The sequence below is a fragment of the Chiloscyllium plagiosum genome, chromosome 7 (genome assembly GCF_004010195.1).
Source record: "Chiloscyllium plagiosum isolate BGI_BamShark_2017 chromosome 7, ASM401019v2, whole genome shotgun sequence".
Classification (NCBI taxonomy): Eukaryota; Metazoa; Chordata; class Chondrichthyes; order Orectolobiformes; family Hemiscylliidae; genus Chiloscyllium; species Chiloscyllium plagiosum.
Genome location: NC_057716.1, coordinates 19,493,252 through 19,517,462, shown reverse-complemented (window position 1 = coordinate 19,517,462; position 24,211 = coordinate 19,493,252). Strand labels below are relative to the sequence as shown.

General features: G+C 42.3%; 1 protein-coding gene across 1 annotated transcript in view; it reads right to left on the bottom strand.

The window, feature by feature from the left end:
- The window catches only part of LOC122551903, a 66,882-nt gene that overhangs the window by 34,522 nt on the left and 8,149 nt on the right, over nucleotides 1-24,211 (bottom strand). Inside the window, exons 3-9 of the mRNA XM_043694471.1 lie at nucleotides 21,794-21,899; nucleotides 19,690-19,825; nucleotides 18,177-18,286; nucleotides 16,020-16,119; nucleotides 15,358-15,440; nucleotides 10,252-10,330; nucleotides 8,736-9,246 (exon numbers count right to left, since the gene is read on the bottom strand). Coding sequence (XP_043550406.1) covers nucleotides 8,736-9,246; nucleotides 10,252-10,330; nucleotides 15,358-15,440; nucleotides 16,020-16,119; nucleotides 18,177-18,286; nucleotides 19,690-19,825; nucleotides 21,794-21,899 — 1,125 coding nt within the window. The remainder of the gene's footprint in view (nucleotides 1-8,735; nucleotides 9,247-10,251; nucleotides 10,331-15,357; nucleotides 15,441-16,019; nucleotides 16,120-18,176; nucleotides 18,287-19,689; nucleotides 19,826-21,793; nucleotides 21,900-24,211) is intronic.

Below are 24,211 nucleotides of genomic sequence, written 5' to 3'. Positions count from 1 at the left end.
ATGAATAAAAGAAAGTTTGCTGATAATATAAATCTAGGTGGGACAGAAAGCTGTAAAGAGGATGCAGAGAGGCTACAGGATATTTCGATAGGCTAGTGATTCAGTTTGACGCAGGGAAGTGTGAAATTATCCACTTTAATATTAAGAATTTTTTTTAAAAAACTCCTTCTTGAGTAACAAATCAACTAATGCTGTTCATCAATGGGAATGTGGTGTCCTTGTACTGTTATGGGTTCCTGGGTGAGGTTTTCTAATTTGTTATCGTTCCAGAATGGATACTCCAAAGTCTGATGCTCCCAGGAGGGAGGATGAAGTGGCTCTCTTTCATTATTCAACCTTAAGCCCCACATTCAGACGGTTACAACTCTATCAGTTAAAAATGATCCTCTTCATTATGAATATCCTTATTCCAAGACCAAATTGATTTATGTCACTTGATGCCCTTAAACTAATTCAAGCAGAGTGAAACTGCCAGATTCATTGAGTCTGTTCCTGATGGCAAGCAGCAGAAATCCTAGTCCTTTACCCAGCCATGGGGATACCCACGACAGTATGCCCAGATCATTACTTTTAGCGTGCCGTGGGCCCATCGCAGTTCCCTGTGACTGTGATTGATACATTCACATCTTCAGCTGAGTCATGCCCAGGTTAGCCATGGCTTAACAGAATATTGTGGTCTTGAAATCTGAGCCCTGCTCCAAATGGATCTCATTGGGCAGACCATACCGGATGAAAAATTGGGTTAATTGCCTCATCACTGTTTTTGCAAATATGCCTTTTGGGGAAACAATTTCATGTCACGCTACATGCAACTCCACCACACTGTTCTGTGCTTGTAAAATCTTCCTCACTTCTGTTTTGCCACCATCACCTCGATAACTTGCTGTGATCTCTCTACCTTAATAAGTTTTGGATTACTTGTTACTTTGGTTAGAAATTTGTCATGCAACTCTTATACTTAGTATGTTATTCCAGCCACTTGGTTTGTCTCCAGCACCATCTTAATTTTGATCTTTTGTAATTATTTCTCTGCCTCAATTAATTGGATGATAGGTCATCCCTTAATTTGTTATTCAGTCTGTCGACACTCCACTCATTGTTTGTATTCTCTTTTGATGCTCTTAATTACCTGGAATTATCTTGCAATGATCTCTCTGTCTATAAATTCTGTGCCTAAAAAAAACCATGGTTAGGCGGTAGTGTGGGGGTAATAATAAAAAAAGAAAGAAAAAAAAATTCTGTGCCTGTGTGCTCCCCTCTTTCACCTGACAAAGGAGCAGCACTCCAATAACTTGTGATTCCAAATGAACTTGTTGGGCTATAACATGGTGTCATGTGACTTCTGACTTTGTTCACCACAGTACAAAGCTGGCACCTCCACATCATGGAAAACAGATAGTTTGTAGTGATAAGTACTTAATGGTGGCACCATTTTATTTTAGACAGTGGATCCATACAGTTCATTAACACCTTGCTGAATGGTTCCCCAAAGGCAGCACAGGCAGTATAGGTTGCAAATCTTATTGTAGTTTGGGTTTCCGAGGTATGGCGGGTCTTACTACATTCTTATAGATCTGTGGTAAGTAGAAATGTCAGCTGATGCAAGCTTGAGTTTTGCATATACCAATGTGTCCAGCTATTGGGTTTTAATGCACTAGCCACAATATTTCCCTACTGTAACACAGCAGCATTGCTATCTGGCAGAGCACTTCCAACTCCTCATCTGCAGATTTGTGACGAAGTGTGCATTTCCTTATCAGCACTTTTAATACAGTAGCATTAGGGAACTGCTTCTGCCTTACCTTCAGTATGTGTAGCCTGAGCTAGTGTTTTCAATAGTCAGTCAGCTTGTCGGGTTGCTACCAAGTAGGGTCTATTTTTAATTACTCAGAGACTTTTAGAAAAGGCTTCAGATGAATAAACCAGAAAGATTTCGACTGGCAGTATCACCACCACTGGCTTGGGTTGTCTGACCATAGATCTTGAGAGCACTTTGTCAGAGAGAATGCCAGGCATTTTCTCCTGCTGTTTTCCAGTCTGCCTGATCTTAGGGGGCTTCTCAGAGACCACAGGGGATGTTATACTCTTGATCATTTCGAGTCATGGCTAAGGAGCAGTTTGACCCTGTCCATAGGCAAAGTGGAGACAATTCCCATGGTCACTGGTCCCGACCTAAGGTCACACTCCAGATGCCCGTGGGAGATGGGGCACTTATTGAGCTCGAGACAGAAGAAAATGCTTTTTTTCCCAGCAGTAGAGTTTAACTACTGTTAACCCCAGTATTAGTACAGGCTTATTCGGGTCATCCTGGGAAATTGTGGCCACTTTACCTTTGGATATAAAATCCTTATAGCTCCAGGGATTCTTTTAACCTCATTGGCACTTTTTGTAAGTGTTTTTACAGGGATTCACAGCTGCAGCCAGAGCAGAAGATTTCTGCCTCTCAGCTCAAGATTAATGCAAACTCCTTTTCCTGAAATTCTTCTCAGTTTGCCTTTTCCTCTCTTTCCCATTTTTCTCTCTTCCCCGCCCCTTCTCTTTTCAATGAAATTCTAATTCCCGCTGCTCTAGTGAAAATCTCTTTACCACAGCTCTACCCATTTCATCACTCTCAATTTCCCCATAAATCACTGACCAGTACTTTGAAAATTTGGGAATTTCCTAAATTGCCTCACTAAATCTTTCAGCTGTTTGAGAGACTAAACTTTTAACTCCTCAAAAGCAACTTACCCTAAATCTCCTAGAAATGCACTGGCATAAAATGTGGACATTTCTGTAGCGTTGCAGTAAACTCGAGACATCCTTGGCAGCTTTTGTTTGTACAATTTGATTTATAAGAGGCAACTTGCCCACTGGTTCTTGCATTTCATCGTGAGCTCAAATCTTCAGTGAGCCTTCACTTCGTTACTACCAGTCCTCAGTGAGCTTCTCAAATTTGTTATTGTTCCAGACAGAATAACTCAAATTGTTATGCTTCAGGGTATGGAGGGTTGGACTGAGTTCTCGTCTTCATTCGCCTGACCCCCTTCCTCCTCAGTTAGCTGCAACAAGGATGAAATGAAATGTAATGATTCTAACGAAAGAGGTTCCCTTTCCTTTGCGCACCTTTTTCCAAGACGAAATCAACTTATGTTTTGATAGGAGTCAATTTAATCAGGCGTTTTTGAGTTAAATGGGTAGTGAATTTATTAGTTGTTAGATATAGAAATAGTAACAATACAACTCATATTAGAATTGAGTCCTATAAAAGTTAAAACATCCAGCGATCAGTAGCTGGGTTATTAATGAAGATGCATGGTGGGACATTGCAGCTGTTACATTGGGTGATACTTGTAATATTGACACTGGCAGTTGAGCAGTCCACTTCAATATTCATTGCTCTGCAGGTTACCATAAACTATTTTGGTCTGTTTCCTTTTTGATGGCCGCTGTCTGACTTCAAACACTCAGAGCAAGAGAGTGTCTTTTCTTTTATTTGCACACAGGGTGCATAAGGGTTACCCTCAAGCTGTGACCTTCTCGATACACTAGACCACACCAGTGCATCGGCTCAAGCACACATACAGACTCAGGACTGCAGTTTGTTTATAAACCCCTTTTTGGATATTCTTGGAAGAGTCAAACACAAGAGTATAACTCCCACAGAATGGAATATGGCCCAATGGAGAAGTTTTCCTGCTTGTAATTAGGCTGCGTTGCATCTTTTGCCTTTCAAAGTCTCCATTGTTGAAGCTTCTCTGACACCCTGCATAGCTCCAGCAGTGCACACACTGAATCTTTTAGCTGTCCAAGAATTCTATTCTGAGAAGTTACATTGTCAGAATGCTCAGCTTGCAGTCTTGGTTTAAAAAAAAGTCTGTCAAAGAGTTCAATATGTCCATAAATAATTTAGGATTCTCACAATGGCACAAATTATAGAAAATTGAAATGTACGTACAGAAAGCAATGAGGAAAGGACACATTTTAAATTTTATTGCAAGGGAAATAGAATAAGGAAGTTTGGCTGCAATTATAATTTGAGTGATCAAACCTGGAATACTGTATATGAAGTTACGATCTGCTTTTGGAAGATTATACATGTTTTAGGTATAAAAATTCTTGGATATCACTTTCCACTGACTGCAGAGCCGAGAATTGAGTGACATTGTCTCAGAATGAAGTTAGCTGTTAAGGACTGAGATCAAGTGAAATTTCTTCACTGATTGTCATGAATCTTTGGAACCGTCTATCCTGAGTACATCCAAGTCAAAGATTCACAAAATTTTTAGATACCGAAAGGAATGAAGGAATATGGGGAAAGGGTCAAAGTGAGGCTGGATCCCTTTCCTTTGGATACCTCTCTCCCAAACTAAATCAACTTATATTTTGAAAGAAGCCAATTTAACCAGGCTTTTCTTTTTTTTGAGTTAAAGGGATAATGAATTTATTGTTATTAAACATATAATAGGAATAATATAATTTATATATTAGAAATTAATCTATCAAAAAAAACATAAGTTAAAACATACAGTATTGTACATATTAGAACATTTTAGGTGAAGGTAAGTCATAATTTTATTAAATAGCAGAGCAGGCTTGAATGGCTATATGGCCCACTCCTCTTTCCTATGTTCTTATATACTGTATGTTCTTATAAACTCCAGAAATGGCCACTACAACAGGCAATAGATGTCGGAGGACCATAAGCCAGAATTGCAGCCAGTACTCCAGTGAATATCTTTTATTTATACAATGTATAATCACACTCGGAGATACTTAATGGATAACATGAAAAAGCTCCAAAAAACTGAAGAACACTTATGGTGGTGATAGCTAAAAGATCTCAAATGAATACGTGATAAACAATTTCACTAAGTGATAAAGTGACATACAACATAATAGACTTGATGACTAAGACAGCATTCCTTGATCCCTCCCTTCCTTGATTCCTAGTCTAGCTGTCTCTATATCTCCCTGCTTTACTCTACCCCAGCCCAGATCCCTCCCAATTTACTCCCTCCGAGTCCAGATTCCTGCGCCTGTCTACATCCTTTGTTGCCTGCTTTAAATATCACAAACCCTCTGCTCTTGTCATGATCCCTCTACCCCAGTTTAGATTGTTGTATTACTCTCTAGATCTCCCTGTCTTAATCCCTGAACTTTGGTCCTGATCCCTCACCACCTCGATCCCTCCACCTTAACCTAGATCCTTGTCACTTGTGACTGAATCTTTCAGTGGATCTAATTCTCCTCTCCTGACTGAACCAATGCATCAAGCCTTGTTTCTTTAGGTGCCCGGACCCTGGTGTTTGGAGATTGCTTGTGAGGTGGTGAAGCTAGTTTCATGCTGTGGTTGGCCAGTTTCCGAACATAACTAATGCAGTAGCGGTGACAGGGGTCCCTCATGGCAAGATGAGTTTTTTCCTCAGAGTGTGGCGGAGGACCAGCGGTACAGGTTCCTCAAAAGCCAGTAGACGGTTCCTCAGCATTGTCTGTCTGTTCACCTCCGTTAGCATTGATATCAAATCACTCCTAGATACCAGAGAGAGAGAGAGAGGGAGGGAGGAAACATTTAAGGTATGAACTGACACTCATTCCACAAACACCTGACTCACACACTGTTATAATAGAAGAAATATCTTCAGCACTCTCTCAAATACCTTCACATCTTTCCTGAAGTGTGGTGCCTAGATGTGAACTCAATCCTCCAGCCCAGACCCGATCAGGCACAACTTCCTGACTTTTTACCTTGTTAGTAAAGCAAAAGATTATGATGCTCATTTTAACTGCTGGACTACTGAATGGCAGAAGAGGCTGGGAGGAACAAAAAGGGCCTGGTGCTGTCCCTTTGTTGACTTTGCTCTTCAATTCCTTGCATAGAACAATACAGCACAGAAACAGGCCATTCAACCTACCATGTCTGCGTCAACTGTGAAGGCATTCGAAACTAATCCCCTCTGCCTGCACATGGTCCATGTCCCTGTATGCCCTGCCTGTTCATGTGTCTGTTTAGATGTCACTTGAATGCCACTATCATATCTGTTTCTACCACCCCTGCCAGCGAGCTCCAGGCACTACTACCCACTATGTAAAACATTTAGCACATACATCTCCCTTAAACTTTCCACCTCTCACTTGAAACCTACCCACCCCACCCCCAGTATTTGACATTACCACCCTGGGAAAAAGACACCGATTATTCACCCTATCCATTCCTCTCGTAGTTTTATATACTTCTACCAGGCCACTCTTCAACCTCCGATGCTCTCGTAAAAATAATCCAAGTTTGTCCAACCTCTCCTTGTGCCTAATATGTTCCAATCCAGGCAGTATCCTATAAGCCTCTTTTGCACCCTCTCCAAAGCCTCCACATCCTTCTTGCGGTGTGGCAACCAGACACACACGGTACTCCAAGTGTTGCCTAACTAAAGTATTATACAGCTGCAACATGACTTGCTAATGTTTATACTCAATGCCCTAATCAATGAAGGCAAGCGTGCCATATTCCTTCTTTACCACTTTATCCGCTTGTCTTGCCACTTTCAGGGGGCTATAGACTAGCACCCCAAGATCCTCTCTAGATCATGCTATTTACTATATAATGTCCTCTTGTATTTCACTTCCCAAAATGCATCACCCTGCACTTGTCCAGATTAAACTCCACATGCCATTGCTCCTTCCAAATTTCCAACTGATCCATATCCTGCTGCATCCTTTGACAACCTTCCTCAATATGCACAAATCCACCAATTTTCATTACATCTGCAAACTTACTGATCAGACCGCATGCATTTTCATTCAAATCATTTTATATATATCTCAAATAACAGAGGACCCAGAACTGATCCTTGCAGAACACACTGATCACAGACCGCCAGCCAGAAAATCCCCTCCACATCCACCCTTTGTCTTTAATCATCCAAGCCAATTTTGGATCCAACTTACCATGGATCCCATGTCATTTAATCGTATGGACCAGCCTACCACGAGGGACTTTGTTAAATGCTTTATTAAATTCCATGTAGACAATATTCACTGCACTACCCTCACCAATCACCTTTGTCACTTGCTCAAAAAAACTCAAAATCAAATTTTTGAGACAAGACCTGCCCTGTATAAAGCCATGCTGACTACCTCTAATACGTCCATTCTTCTCCAAATGCAAGTAAATCTTGTGCCTCAGCATGTTCTCCAATTATTTCCCTCCCACTAATACATGGTTCACCAGCCTATAATTTCCTGGATTATCCCTGTTGCCTATCTTAATCAGAGGAATAACACTGGCTATTCTTCAGTCTTCTGGCACCTCACCTCTGGCTAAAGAGAATCCAGAGATCTCTATCAAGGCCCCAGTAATCTCCTCCCTTATCTCCCTCAGTATCCTGGGATAGATCCCATCAGCCCCTAGGGACTCATCTACCTTAATGGTTTTCAAGACACCAACACCACCACTTACTTAATACTAACATGCCCTAGAATATTAACATACCCCTTCCTAATCTTACTATCATCCTTCATCACACTTTTCTACATTGCACTGCAGCTGCCTCCTGTCTGCCCTATTTGCTAACCTGTTCACCCACAACTGCCGTCTTGATTGGTTAAACACACAGTGATAGAAATTGACTAGGGCAAATCTTTGCACCTGGAATGAAGGTGGAGGAGGAGACATGCACCTAATCACTAGGAGCCCACAGTTCATCAGGTGACATGCCAGCATGATGTATAATCTCAACTGGCAACTCACTTCATGATTCAAGGCATGAGCAGCAGGGATGTGCTAGGTGCTAGGCTAATCCATTTAATCACACCGCACATCTCTTAAAGAAGTAAATTTTGGCTGCAAGCAAACTGGTTGAGGTTCTGGAATAAAGGCAATCAAAGGTGAGAATGGTTGCTGCTTTGAAGATGCCAGGAGGGAAATCAGTAGCAGAGGCATCCTTTTTGCACCAGGCAATAGAGAGGTATGCTCCTACATTGCTCAACCATACTGGCATTGGCACAGCTGGCATATGGTAGTTGCAACAGGACTCTTGCCACCAGGACATGATGGTAATGTATAATCCAATTCCGAGGAAGTCATTCCGTACTCGAAACGTTAACTCGTTTCTCTCTCTACAAATGTTACCAGACCTGTTGAGTTTCTCTTTGTTTCAGGTCTCCAGAAGGTATTTTGCCTTTATTCAAATCAACATGAACTCTGTATTTCCCAACCCAGATGCTGCCTGATTTGCTGAGATGCCAGCATTTTCTGGTAATGTCTAAAGTATAGACACTGTGTAGTTAACCCCAACCCATTTCTACTGAGCCTGATGGGTGGTTGACTACATTCAATCATATAGCAGAAAAAAAATTGCTAAGGTAGATGAGAGGTTGGGCCTGAGAACAGGGGACGGAGCGGTCAGAATTCTCCAGGTTCACCTGTGGAGGGGGCTCTGGGTTCACCTGTGGAGGAGGCTCTGGGTTTACCTGTGGAGGGGGCTCAGGGTTTACCTGTGGAGGGGGGTCTGAGTTTACCTGGGGAGGGGGGGTCTGGGTTTACCTGTGGAGGGGGCCCTGGGTTTACCTGTGGAGGGCGGTCTGGGTTCACCTGCGGAGGGGGCTCTGGGTTTACCTGTGAAGGGGGGGTCTGGGTTTACCTGTGGAGGGGGCTGCAGGTTTACCTGTGGTGGGGGGTCTGAGTTTACCTGTGGAGGGGGCTGCAGGTTTACCTGTGGATGGGGTTCTGGGTTTACCCGATGTTTTCCAGTACTCACTTGTGATGTTCCCGTAGGCACTCCGATAATGTGCGCATAAAGGATGATGGTTGCTGGCCCGCCTGGAAGATCAGGCGCTCAGACACCCTGCAGCAACACCACAGGATGTCTGCTTCCTGTGGGATTACTTCCTCCCAGGCACGACCATCAGCTTGAACCACCTCTCTGTTACCCTGAGCGGTGTCTGTCTCTAAACCCTCATCAGGGTCAGGTGTGGCCGCGAGGAAATCCTGAACGAAGAAAAGCCTGGGTTTCCCCACCAGGGCCCGACATCTCAGTCCTTTGAAGTACTGCTGGATTTCTTCAAACAAGAGGCCAGGGCTTTGCCCATTGATTGCCAGGATGCTGTCGGTCATCCCCCGGCTCACGATGCAACACACGAAACAGTCGACTGTGGCCAGGTCCTCGCATTGGGAGGTTTCCCTCAGGATCTGCTTCAGACGGTCCAGTTCGACGTATAAGTGGGTGACCACCCGGAACTGGAGAATCTCAAATGTTTCCTTTAGTAAAGCTGGAAAAAGCATCCGAAAACAAAACGGTTTGAATCTTGTTCACTTTCAATACCACCGTTCCTACATTATTGAACCATCACTTTTCAGCACCCACCTTCATTTCCAAAGAAGTGTTACATTGAATATGAAATGTTAACTTTGTTTCACTCTCCACAAACATTGTCAGGTACGCTGTGCTTCCGCAGCACTTTCAATTATTTTTTAATGAGGACAATACACTATGAATGAGGTGAGTTTAATTTGATACAAAGGAGGGAATAGGGATAAAACAGGGTAAGCAGGTAATTTACAGAGAAAGGGGTAATTAACAGAGATAGGGTCAATTCAATACTACTGAAGCAATTACTAATAGTGGAGATCTTCAATCATTAAAGCAACTATTCCCTCAGAACCATAGAAAAGAAGTGAATTTGTCTCATGTTTATGAGATGGTTTCAAATTCGATTCCCTCGGCTTTAGTCCAGCATCTATCACGGTACATCTGATTCTCAAACTGCTGCTCATTATTGCGGCACGGTGGCTCAGTGGTTAGCACTGCTGCTTCACAGCACCAGGGATGTGGGTTTGATTCCAGCCACGGGCGACTGTCTGTGTGGAGTTTACACATTCTCCCCGTGTCTACGGGGTTTCCTCCGGGTACTCCGGTTTCCTCCCACAATCTAAGGACGCGCAGGTCAGGTGAATTGGCCATGCTAAATTGCCCGTAGTGTTAAGTGCTTTAGTCAGAGGGAAATGGGTCTGGGTGGGTTACTCTTCAGAGGGTCGGTGTGGACCTGTTGGGTCAAATGACCTGCTTCCACACTGTAGGGAATCTAATCTAATTTAAAACACCTAACATTCTTGCAATCTGAAGCATTTGGGATCTGCCAATTATGTTGAAGAATTTGGGAAAGCACTGATTGTTGATGAGATTACCCAGTCAATCAGTCACCTATCACCAACTTCACTGAGTGTTTCCTACAGACTTACTGGGTTCCCCATAGCCCAGGTTAACAGCATCTTACCTGCATCAGTTCCAATGCAATCGATGATTAAACAGAGGCCGAGGGGTGTACTCTGTACCCTGTACACCTCCAACCCATTCTGTAACACAGAACACAATGTCACAAGGAATGCTTTTGCATTTATATTGCACCATTCACAATATCAGGAAGTGATTCACATCTAAGTGCTTTGGAAGTGCCACGTCTGTTGAGAGGATTCTGAGCTCTCACAAATTGCAGTGAGATAAATAACTAGATAATCTGTTTTACTGATGTTGCTTGAAGGATAAATGTCGATCAGGACGGCGGGCAGGATAGGGGAGGTGGTGGTATAGTAGTTTTGTCATTCTATTATTAATCCAGAGTTCCAGCCTAATGTTTTAAGCACACAAATTCAAACCCCATTGGGCACATGCTGAAGTTGAATTGAATGGGACAGGAAATAAATCAGGAGATAGAAAAGGCAAGTAAGAAATACACCATTGCAATAATCGAGGGGGACTTCAATATGCATGTGGACTGGGAAAATCATGTTTGTCGCAGATCCCAAGGAAAGGAATTTGTGGAATGTCTACCAGATGGCTTTTTGCAGCAGCTTGTGGTGGGCCAACTGGAGGAATAGGCAATATTGGATTTGGTCATGTGTAATGAGGCAGACTTAATTAAAGAGTTTAAGGTGAAGGAATCCTTTGGGGGCAGTGACCACAATATGACAGAATTTAGAATTCACCCTTCTGTCTGAGAGGGAGAAGTTGGAATCTGATATAATGGTCTTACAATTGAGGCAAGGTAAGTAGAAAGACCATGAGGGAGGAAATAGCCAGTGGTTGGGAGGGAAGATGGTCGAGCAGCAATGGTAGGAGGTTCTGGGGGCAGAGCAGAAATTCAATCCAAGGAAGAAGAAAGATACAAAGGGGAGGGTGAGGCAACCATGGCTGACAAGGGAAGTCAGGAACAGCGTAAAAGCAAAAGAAAAAGCTGACAATGTGGTGAAGATTAGGGGAAAGCCAGAGGATTGGGAAGTCTTTAAAAAGCAGCAGAGGACAATTAAAAAAGCAATAAGAGAGGGGAGAAGATGAAATAAGCTAGCTAGTAATGTAAAAGGAGATTGCAACAGTTCTTTTAGATATATGAGAGAGAGGTAAGAGTGGTCATTGAACCAATGGAAAATGAGGCTGGGGAGGTAGTAATGGGTGTGGCCATGCTGTCACTTTAGAAAGGTTATTTTGTCCTGGGTTTCTTTTGAAGAGAGGTTGTAAAGGCAGAGGTGCCGAAGTAGCCAGGGCACCAGCCTGAATCAACAGTGTTTGTTTTAAAACAGTTTAACAATGGAAGGAGAGTGGCTAGTTCTCTCAATTCAGGTTTTTGGAGGTTTTTTTTAAAGCTGCAGTGGTCAAAAGACACTGGGGTCCAGAAGCATTGCAGGCTTCAGTAAATGATTCCTAACTGAACTTCTCTGAAATCTCTCTTTGGATGTTGCACCTTCCTGCCTGTAGGAATCCGTGTTTGAATTTACCTTTTTGCCAAGGGGTGTATTTGTGGGATGTTGTTAAATTGGAACATTTAATTTGTAAAGTTCCTGTATCGAGTATTTGGTTTCATTTTCCAATAGTTAAGCTATTCTAAATTCCACTTTCTTTTGTTAGTGTTTTAACTGTAATGTTTAAATAAATTGTGTTTTGCTTAAAGCCAAGTAGTTGCATCACACCTGGAACACCAGGTTCACATTTACCTTTAAAACAAGAAAACGTTAGGGTTGGAGTTACCTTCTTAAAATATTTTGAGGAGGTCTGGCCTTGTCCATAACATTGGGAACAAGGAAATGGAGGAGGAACTGAATAGGTACTTTGCATCAGTTTCCACAATGGAAGACACCAGCAGCACACCAGAACTTCAAAAGGGTTGGGGATAGAGCTGAGTGTTGTGATTATCACTAAGGAGAAGAGGCTAGGGAAGCTGCAAGGTCTGAAGGTAGATAACTAGGTGGACTACAGCCCAGGGTTCTGAAGGGGATAGCTGATGAGATTGTGGAGACATTGACAGTGATCTGTCAGGAAGAGTCACAGAGGACTGGAAAACTGGCTAATGTAACACACCTGTTTAAGAAGGGAGGGAGGCAAAAGACAGGAAATTATAGGCTGGTTAGTCTGACTTCAGTTGTTGCTAAGATTTGAGTCCATTGTTAAGGATGAGATTGTGGACTACTTGGAGTTATGTGGGAAAATAGGGCTGAGACCCACATGGCTGGACCTCCCACAGGGGGTGGTCATCCCTGACAAATCTGTTGGAATTCTTTGAGGAGGGAATGAGCAAGTTAGACAAAGTACAGCCAGTGGACATGATCTATTTGTTTTCCAGAAGGCCTTTCACAAAGTGCCGCACAGGAGGCTGTTTAATAAGTTGAGAGCCCATGTTGTTAGGGGCAAGGTACTGGCAAGGATAGAGGATTGGCTGCCTGGCAGAAGGCAGACAGAAGGTATAAAGGGTCTTTTTTAGGAGGACAGCCAGTGACTAGTGGAGATATGCAGGGGTCATGTAGAAGAACAGAGGCGTGGACTATTTCTAAACAGAGAAAAACTTTGGAAATCTGAAGCACAAAAGGAACTCGGGAGTCCTAGTTCTGGATTCTCTTAAGGTTCAGCTGGCAGTTAGGAAGGCAAAAGCAATGATAGCATTCATTTCAAGACCGCTAGAATATTGAGAGCATTTTTGGGCCCCACATCTAAGGATGGATTTGCTGGTATTGGAGAGGTTTCAGTACAGGTTTTCAAGAATGATCCCACGGTTGAAATACTTGTCACATGAGGGGCGGTTGAGAACTCTGGGTCTGTATTTGATGAAGTTTAGAAGGACGAGGAGGATCTGATTGAAACCTTACAGAATACTGGGAGGCCTGGATAGACTAGATGTGAAGATGGTGTTTACATTAGGAGGTGGCACTCAAACCCAAGGGCACAGTTTCAGAGTGAACTGAGATGAGGAGGAATTTCTTCAGCCAGTGGGTGGTGAATGTGTGGAACTAACTGTCACAGGAAGCTGTTGAGACCCAAGTCATTGAATGTACTTAAGACAGAGATAGGTAGGTTCTCAATTAGTAAGGGGATCAAAGGTTACAGGGAGAAGACAGGAGAATGAAGTTAAAAACAGATCAACCATGAGCAAAGCAGACTTGATGGGCCAATTGGCCTAATTCTGCCCTGATATCTTCTGGTCCAAAAGTAAAAGCTGACTTAAAGGGGGACCATTTAATCATTAATAATTATCAGAAAAAACAATGTGGTTCACTTATATCCTTTAGGGAGGAAACCTTCCATCCATATTTAGTCTGGTCTACACGTGACTCCAGACCTACAGAAATGTGGCTGACTCTCATCTGCCTTCTGAAATGGTGAGGCAAATGACTCAATTCAAGGCAACTACGGATGGGAAAGAAATACTGGCCTTCCTGCTGACACTTAAATCCCACACACGAATAAAGGAACAAGAACCCCCCCCTCCCTTCTCTAAATTCTGTTGAGAGAGCAGGGGAGTTTTATTAAACATTTAACATCTCATCTGAAAGATGCCACCTCCAACACTGAACCATTCCCTCAGTCTGAATACCAGGAAACATCAGCCTAGAACTTGAATTCAAGGAATGGTGTTCAAGGCCACAAGCCTTCTGCCTCAGAAGAGTGCAACATTTAAAGGGCAGGGCTCTTAGAATCATTATAGAATGGAAGAGGCCATTTAGTCCATCATGCCTGTGCTGACTCTCTGAATGAGCAATGCTCACAGTGGCAGCCTCAACACATTCCCCTGCCCATTCTTCCTTTTCATATAGTAACTTCATTATTTTTCAATCCTTAAATTTGTTCCCTCCCCCCAGCTTCTTTATTCCTTCACAAACAGAAACAGCTATGCTGTCCAGAACCATCATTTTCAATATTTGACCAATCTCCTCTCAACCTTCTCTTCTCCAAGGAAGACAATCTCAACTTTTCCAAACTATCCTTGTCTCTGGAACAGCATTTTGTGGATCTTTTCTGCATTCTCTCCAATGCCTTCACGTCCTTCCCAAAGTGCAGTGCCCAGAATTGGATACCGTACTCCAATTAAGGCTGGGCCAGTATCTTATACAATTTTAACAGAATCTCTTTGTTGCCATTCCCCATGCCTCTATTAATAAAGTCTAGGAGATTATATGCTTTCTCAGCCAAAGCTTGTGAGAAGATTTGTAGCTCGGGTGCTCGTTGTTGTGGTTCTGTTCACCGAGCTGGGAATTTGTGTTGCAGATGTTTCGTCCCCTGTCTAGGTGACATCCTCAGTGCTTGGGAGCCTCCTCTGAAGCGCTTGTGTGATGTTTCCTCCGGCATTTATAGTGATTTGTCTCTGCCGCTTCCGGCTGTCAGTTCCAGCTGTCCGCTGCAGTGGTCGGTATATTGGGTCCAGGTCGATGTGCTTATTGATTGAATCTGTGGATGAGTGCCATGCCTCTAGAAATTCCCTGGCTGTTCTCTGTTTGGCTTGTCCTATAATAGTAGTGTTGTCCCAGTCGAATTCATGTTGCTTGTCATCTGCGTGTGTGGCTACTAAGGATAGCTACTAAGCACTAGGTTTAAACCTACTGAATCATGAATCACTGGTTGTGATGCAGACCACAAGTCATTATCTCAGATTCACTTGAAGCGTTTTTTCACTCGTGCTACTGTCAAATGTCTATGGAATGAGGTAGTTGCCCAACCATCGGAGAGAATATAGGTGGGGAGGTTATGGGAAGGGGCTTGGGGAGGCTCTAATTGATGGAGGGTCATGAAGCAAGCTTGCTACCTCAAGAATGTAGCCTCAGAATTTAAGAACCAGGAGGAGTCTCAGCAGGATGTTTGCCCTCTTTATACATCCAGCTACCACTGATTGCACTTGGAATTGTGATCTCTATACTGGGCCACCACGTCCCCTGCCAGTGCCCTGTCAATACACATTATCCTTCTCCTGTGTCCAACTCTCCTTCCTCGAATCAATCCTTCCCCCTACACACACACATTGCATTTTATCTTTCTCCCAATGTTTGACCACCAACACTCTTCCCCCACCAGCACCTCCTAACAGGTATGACTGCTCCTTCCATTGATGTGCTTCAGCTCTTACCTGTAGTGCTGCAGCTGCTGCTCCAGGAGGCTGAACCGATTCAATTGTTGGGTTCATCATTGACTCTGATTGTTGCTCTTCAACTAGTGAGTAAAAACAGGCAATGGTGAGCCAGGCAGCTGATCTTACTCTGTAACTAAAATTAAACTTTCAATCACAATCACTGCTAATAAAGAATATATCTAGGAGTGCAAAGGTTTCAGGGGAGACACTGTTCCAGTACGAGAGGTGACTGTGGTTAACCCCACTGGCTACTGGACAAATCACCAAAGACTGGATAAACCTGCAACTTCACTCACAGCTCTTAACTAAAATGTCAGGCATTCTGCCCAATTTCAGTCACTGAGCAACGCTCTGTAACTGAAATTGTTTCATTTAACCTCCCCCCACCCCCAACCACAATCACCACCAACTATTTGATTCTGTATGGGACTGTGCTCAAAAGACAGACGGAACAAGTTACTCCCCAAAAATCACAACAAAAACACACTCATAGTCCACTGTATGTAAAAAACGGTTTTACATGTTCTTTCTCATGTTTAATTAGGACACAATCCTCCAAGTTGAAAATTCTACCTGAAGCAGAGTTCAAACCTCAATTATAACACGAGAAGGTGACTAGGTACAAAGATTAGTATCCAAAGTTCAGCTGTATTACTTACATGAGGCCACCAATGATGTTGGATAGTTTGAGTGAACTTGTTGTCTCGATAACTCACTAGTGTTACAGCTTCCAAATGCTGGCATCCAACTGCTCACCTGCTGAAAGTTGGGTGAGAATAACAGGAACATAAAGTTTCAAATAAAACCAGAAAACCACACATAAACCCATTGAATGGAAAAGTTTTTTCCCCCAAATTCCCTCTAAATACCCTGCCCCTTACCTTAAAACTATGCCCTCTCATGATTAACCCTTCAACCAAGAGGAACAGCTGTTCTGGATAAATGTGAGGTCGTTCACTTTGGCAGGAAGAACAAAGATGCAGCACGTGTCTAAATTGTGAGAGATTGGCAGGTGTTGATCTCCAAAGGGGACCTGTGTCATTGAAAGCACTGAAAGCTGGCAAACAAGCACAGCAAGCAACGAGAAGGACAAAGGAGTATGTTGGCCGTTGTGGTAACAGGATTTCAGTACGAGAGTGCTGGGGGAGGAGGACGTACTGACAGTTAAAATATGGGGAGCAGGGTTTTGGCTGACACTCTGAAATTTAAGGAAAGTTGGAGGTAGGAGACCAGCCAGATGTCTGACTTCAACAGTACTGAACCTGATAGAGTCACAAAGCATGGAAACAGACCCTTCAGTCATTGATGATACAAATATCTCAGCAAGGTTACCAGCAATCACTTCCCTTGCTTCCCACACCTGCTCAGGTCTTAACCTTTATACATTTTAAGACCTCCAGCACCTCCTCTTCTTAGGGTAATATGAACTCTTTTCATGACTTGATTACTCCAACACACTCCTGGCATGGCTCCCAACACCAGCCTTCCATAAACCTAAGAATAGCCAAAAATCTGCTTCCCATATCTTAACTCACACTAAGTCCTGTTCCCCATCATCCTTGTGCTCGCTGAACAACATTCACTTCTTGATTTTAAAATTCCCGTCCTGGTTTTTTTAAGCTCTTCATGGCCTTGTCCGGTCTATCATGCAATATATTCCAGCTTCACAACCTTCATAGTTTGTCCTGGATGAAGGAACTGAGGATATTGTTGCCAGGTGTGCGGATGATACATTGATTGGGAGAGGGACAGGTAGTGTTGAAGGAGGAGGGAGGCTGCCGAAGGACTTGGACAGGCTAGGGGAGTGGGGGAAAAGAAGTGGCAGACAGAATACAATTGGGAAAATGTGAGATTATGCACTTTGATAGGAAGAATAGAGCATAGATTATTTTCTACACAGGGAAGGGCTTCGGAAATCTGAAGCACAAAAGGATTTAGATGTCCTAGTTTGGGAATCTCGTAAGGTTAAAATGCAGGTTTAGTTGGCAGTTAGGAAGGCAAGGTTAGCATTCATTTTGAGAGTGCTAGAATATAAGAGCAGGGATGCACTTCTGAGGCTGTATGAGGCTCTGGACAAACCGCATTTGGAATATTGTGAGCAGTTTTAGACCTTCTATCTAGGGAAGGAGGTGTAGGGTCAGCATGTATGGAGTGTGGTACAGGACAGGGATGGTGTATGCATGCGTGCACACAATGAGTTAACAAGGGCATTTGGGTGCAAATACAAATGTAAGGTCGGCAATGGAAGGGTGACCAAGCAAATGCACAGGATCAGCAGGGCTATACATAAGGGTTGTAGATGTATGTCCGTAGGGAGTACGGTCAGCAGCATTGTAGGTATATGGGTGCACACGTCGGTGGGGTGTATGTATGTTTGCAGGTACATGTGGGGTCAATGTGGGCATATGCTTGCACACACATGGGGCTCCAGGTTGTTTGCATCTGGGCTGACCCTACCCTGCATGGTAAACAACTCCCGCTGAATATGTGCAGTCCCTATGCACTGTAAGCACCTGCACCTCCCTGACCACTACCACCTATGTCTTTCCTCCCCACCCCACTGACCCCACACACATAGACACACATAAAAAAACTCCCTGGTTAACCACACAGAACATGAACAGCTCAGATACGAGTTTGAGAGTGCTGGTTCTGATATAAAATATCTTCTCAATTATGGAAGGTAGGGCAAGATGTGATATACAATAAAGGAGTACAAGGACACCGCTGGGAGGCTGTAAAGGTGATCATTTATTTAAGAACATTTCTAAAGCTCTGCTGATTGATCACTATTCATAACTGTTAGAAATACCTACCCGACTCTGTTCAAACTGCGCATGGCCAGAACCCTGCTCTTGAAAGGGAACAGTGATTGGGATAACATTCCGATATGCATTGGAATTTTGCATGGAATGAGCTCCTAGAGCTGTGAATCAGAAGAGACAGACAATATAAAAGTTACCTTATTAATACCATAATTACCTCAAAATACCTGTTAACAATCTGCAATAATCTGCACCTCTCTAACCAATCTAACTAGAGATATGGGGGAAGTAATTTAGTCCCCTAAACCTGTTCTACCATTCAGTGAGCCCTCAACAACCTACAATCTAACTCTGCATGCCCCTCCCCCATCTTTATTCCATTCCATTAAAAAACTTTAACTTTAAACCGAAGATGATTCATAAAAGTTTGTTAACGAGACTTTGATTCAACTGATATTTGCAAAAAAAAAGGAGTTCTAAACCTCTCATAATTCTTAATTTCACAGATTTGGCTCTTAGGTTTTAATTATGCTTCTTGTCCAAGACCCAATAGAGCTATCTCCTCCATCTGTTCTTTTAATACCTCGAAAATGTCACTTAAATGACACGGAAACCTTTCAAGTTCCAGAAATATAATCCCAGTTTGTGTAACGTATGCTCAGAATTTATCCTTTGGAGGCCAGGTATCATTCTGTTAAAAGTACACTACCCATCCTTCAGGATCAATCTATCCTTCCTAAGGTGCGGTGCCCAGAAATCCTCAGGGTAATTTGAAGTGCAATCTAACCTGGACTCTGCTTGGCTGAAGCTTATCTGCTACTTCCTTGTATTTTAGTCCTTCAGATAGAAAGGGAAGCATTCCATTAGGCTTTGATTATTTTACATACCTGTTCAGGGCATTTTAATGGTGTGTATACAGGAATCACATCCTTTACTTCCCCCCGGCACCCACACCAACAGTCTGTTTGGATCTTCACCATTTCTAGCTTTTTATTTAGATAGCACCTTGTTCTATCCATTTTAGATCCATTGTGGTTGCCCTTGCATTTGTGTACATTTAAATCTATTTGATGTTTCACGTAAGCAATCAATTTCTCCTTGTAGTTTTTTGACGCTTGTGTAATAAATATGATGATTAGTTGAAGTCCTAGCACAAAGATCGGATAAAGTTTCTTACAGGATACCGGGACTCATAGTTCCGTTATCCCTAATCTCTGTCTCTCCTAATCAGATCAATGATTCACCAGCAACTCCACCAGCTTCACCTTCGAGCAGCAGCATCTTCTGAAAAGTGTTATTGCATGGCTTCTAGAAATAATATCCATTGATATTTTCTCATCCACCGCTTTATCGTCTTAAAACTTCAAATTAGATTTATCAGCTACTCCTGGAGTGAACTGTAACTCTGATTAAGTAATCCAACCCCTGAAATGAACTATAACTACTTTAACCTTTATAATACCAGCAATAAACTTTAACTCCATCTAACCATTATAACTTGAATCTCCCTCCTGTGTGCATTTCTACATTGTCTACCCAATCCCCTTTGCTTATTTATACTCACTCATTTGTTTGTATTGAGAGACCCTCTTTCTCAGATCCATTCTCCCAATGTTCTTTAGACAATCTTCCACCAATTCCAAATTATTTGCATCAATCTTGCCAAGTTTCTCCAGTTCGACAATTAAATCTAGGAAGGTCTAACAGATAAAAAGTCTTTGTTAGCTCAGTAACAGATCCCAATCTGGCTGAAGGACAGAAGGAAATCTGCTCAAAAGCATAACTCAATTGTGATAGGAGAGGGCAGTCCTGGTAGGAGAGGTTAAATAATTAGGAGAAGTTAAATAGAATAGGCCTAAACTCTCTTGAGTTCAGAGGAATTAATTGAAACAATTAGAATTCTGAGATGGACTTACAAGGTAGGAACTAAGAGAATATCACAGTCTCAGATACGAAGCAAACCATTTAGATCTGAAATGAGAGGCTTTTTTACTCTGAGGATTGGCATTTTTCTTGGAATTCTCTTCCCCAGAGAGTCATGGATGCTCAGTCAATGAATATGTTCAATATTGGGACTGATAGATTTTTGGGCATTAAAGGAATTAAGGGATATAAGAACAGGATGAAAAAGTGGATTTGTTGTAGAAAGTCAGTCTTCCTTATGTTCTTTTGAACAGTCTGATTCCCACTATTGTGGTAAATAGTATACAGGTCATTCTTCTATAACTCCACGGTTGCATTCTTGTGCTATCCCACATTATAGAAAAATCACGCTTTAGAAACAGTACTTAAAGTGTTGGCAATGTAATCGCATTACAGCCAAGACACGTCTTAAAAGTCTGTGCTTTAAAAAGTGTCCCTGATTCGTCAATGGCATTACAGCAAACATGTGTGAACAAAACGTGTTATAGCAGAATGACCTGTAGACACATTTAAGAGGAAGCTTGATATGTACATGAAAGTGAAAGGAAGAGAGGATTATGCTGATAGGACAAGAATGAAGTAAGGTGGGAGGAAACACACATGAAGCAAAGACACTAGGATGGAGCTGTTGAGCCGAATAACTTATTTCTGTGCTGTACCTTCCATGTAATAAATAACTTTGTTTCAACATTTTGTTCAAACCATATGCCTGCACCATAGAATCCCTACAATGCATAATTCAAGACAAAGCAGCCCATTTGTTTAGCACCCCACCTTAAACAATCAGTCCAACACTCATTGAGAGCAATGTGCACCATCTACAAGATGTATTACAGCAACCCAACAAGGCTCCTTTGACAGCACCTTTGCAAACCTCTGATCTTCACCTGCTGGAAGAACAAGGACAACAGGAATACGGGAACACCACCACCTGCACGTTCCCACAAGGTCACATAACATCTTGACTTGGAACTATATTGCTGTTCCTTCACTGTCACTGAATCAAAATCCTGGAATTCCCTCCCTATATGCGCTCCATTGGCACTAGAGCAAGTCAAGAAAGCAGCTCACCATCACCTTCTCGAGGGCAATTAATGATAGGCAATGAAAAGACAGCGATGCCCAGATCCTTACAATATTAATTTTAGAAACTAGTTTGAAGGGAAAAAAAGAGACTGCGAAAGTTTGAAGGACTGTAAAAAAGGAATTGTGCTCAGGTAGCTCACTTGATCAAGATATTTTTAATCGAACAAATGGGGAAGCAAATGCTGGATCTAATTCTAGGATATAAAGTTAGCAAAGTGAGGGATACATAGAAAATAACAACATGGTGAATGTTGTGTATATACCTTTTCAAAGATTTTTCAAACACTGCCATCTAGGAAGCTAGTCAATAAAACAAAAGCTTTCTGTGATGCAGACTACACAACCACTTATTGCAATACATTCTTTTACTGTGCACCAAAATGCCTACAGTACTCATCTATCCAGTAACTACGATTGTGGTCATCTGGGACCCCACTTGGAATGGTGTTAAAGTGCTCCTGAGATGCACTCCCTTGTCCTGTGATTATGGAATTTTTAAAAAAATCCATCAGTTTTGTTAATGAAAGGAAGCTGCAGTTTACATCATTTGGCTCCAATAGTGGAGCTGACATACACCAGATTAACCTCCCTGCAGGCTGCATCCATAATCAATGGACTTGAGCCCAAAACACAATGTAGGGTTAACATATTGTAATTACCTTCATTGCTTCCTGGTGGCCTTTTGGTACTTGGCAACGTAATAAAAACAAAATAGATTGCAAATCTTCTTGACAAAGATTTTCGCTGATGTCCGTCAACAACTGCCTGTGTTATAAAGGTGAAGACAGCCAGTTAGTTATCCTAAATGTGTAGGCATTGCATTGACTTAAATCCAAGCAATAATTCCAAAATTAATGGAATGTGGGTGTTCACGTCATAGAGGCTACAGATGTACATAATCTTAGTCAGAGTTCTGTGTTCAGTTCCAAGCACTGTACATAATGGCCTTAGAAGAGATGCCTCACACATTCACCAGACTGATACCATTGCAGAAAGGGTCATATTCCAAGTACAGGTTGGAACTGACTAGCCTGATACTCCCTCAAGTATTGAGGATTAAGGAATAAGCAAGCTAAAATGATTCAGATGATTAAAGGAATTTAACGGGTTTAGCTAACAAACACTGATAGAGATGCAAGGGAAGGCTTTAAACAGGAAATCAGAGGTGCATGTAATAACAGTAAACTATAATCATGGGTGATTTTAATTAAATATACATTGGACAAACAAGCGTCACAATGGCACCATGGAGGAGGGTTTCCTGGAGTGTGTACATGATGGAATTTTTAGATAAAACATTGATGAACCAATCAGAGAACAGGCTATTCCAGACCAGGTACGATGCAGTGACAAAGAATTAATTAACAATCTTGTTGTGTGGGGTCCTTTACGGAAGAGCGATCATAACATGATAACATTTGATTATCATGTTATGATCACTCCATTAAGATAGAGAATAAAGTAGTCAAATCCAAAACAAGATTCCTGAAAATACTTAAAGGGAATGACGAGGGTATCAGGCAAGATTGGGCAGGGGTGGATTGAGGAACTTTACTAAAGGGATTGGCAATTTATAAGAAATGGTTCATGTGTAAAGAACATGTGCATGAATCCAAGATGGCTGTGCAGTAGGGCTCCTGAGCTGCTGCTCATCTATTCAATTCCTTTTCTTTCTTATTTTCTTGTTTGTTTTTCTCGTAAGTTTTTTTAGATTTTTTCTTCCTCTACTTACCTTCTGGAGGGAGGTCAGTCATGGAGGCAGTGGTAGCGATGGGGGGCCCAGAGCGGGGACTTTGGCGGTCTGCCACGAGGTGGGTTGGCGTGCCCGGACAGAACTCTGTCAGGTGGTGGTGTTGCAGACATGGCTGGGGGCCCAGAGCAGCACCAGAGCGGGACTCTGGCAGCCTGGCAGTCAGCATCGAGATGGCAGCGCGGAGGCACAGGGATTGAGAGATTGAGCCAAATGTGGGAGAGAGAGGATGGTGTACAGCATCGAGACTGCAGCACAGAGAGATTGCAGCATGGTGATTGAGACAGTGAGCCCTCGTAGGGAAAGCCCAGCATGGAGCAACTGCAGGCCCATGGCTGAAACCAGAGTGCAATTTAGGACTTTTAACTTTATTTATTGGCTACCTTATACTGACAAGAACTACAATATTAAACTTTTAACTGACATCTTTACATTTCTACTTTTTACCTAAGATTTTGTACCTAGGTACCTACGATGGTGCCGTGAATGGTGACATTGTAAACTTTTCACTGTATTCCTGTACTTGAGTACAATGACAATAAAACTTAATCCTAATATTAGAAAATTTTGAATTACAACAATCGTTCATTCAAAAATAGAAGAAAGACAATGCTTATGAAAGAAATGAGGGATAGCATGAAATCCATTGAGGAGACACAAAAACTGTGAGAAAAAGCAACAAACTTGAGGACTGGGAGTATTTTAGTTAAAGTAAAAGAGGATGAGTAGTTTATTTAAGAAGGGGATAATAGAGTTTCTGATTAAAATTTTAGGAAACATAGAAATTGACTGCAAAACGTCTATAAATATGTGAAGAGAAAAAGATTAGTAATGAACGATGTAGGTTCCTTACAGTCAGAGGACAGAGAAATGATAATGGAAAGCAAAGAAATGGCAGAAGAATTAAACACATTCTTTGTTTCTGTCTTCACAAAAGATGGCACAAATAACATCCCATTAATTGAAGAGAATCAAAACCAGTGTATTTAGATTTTCAGGAGGTTAGTGGGCAAAATCAAAGCAGATGGGATAGGGTGTAACACATTGACAAGGATCAAGAAATTGGTTCAAAGTTTGGGCGAAGATTTGTAGCTCGGGTGCTCGTTGTTGTGGTTCTGTTCGCCGAGCTGGAAGTTTTTGTTGCAAACGTTTCGTCCCCTGGCTAGGTGACATCATCAGTGCTTGAGAGCCTCCTGCGAAGCGCTTCTTTGATGTTTCCTCCAGTGTTTATAGTGGTCTGTCCCTGCCGCTTCTGGTTGTCAGTTTCAGCTGTCCGCTATAGTGGTTGGTATATTGGGTCCAGGTCGATGTGTTTGTTGATGGAGTT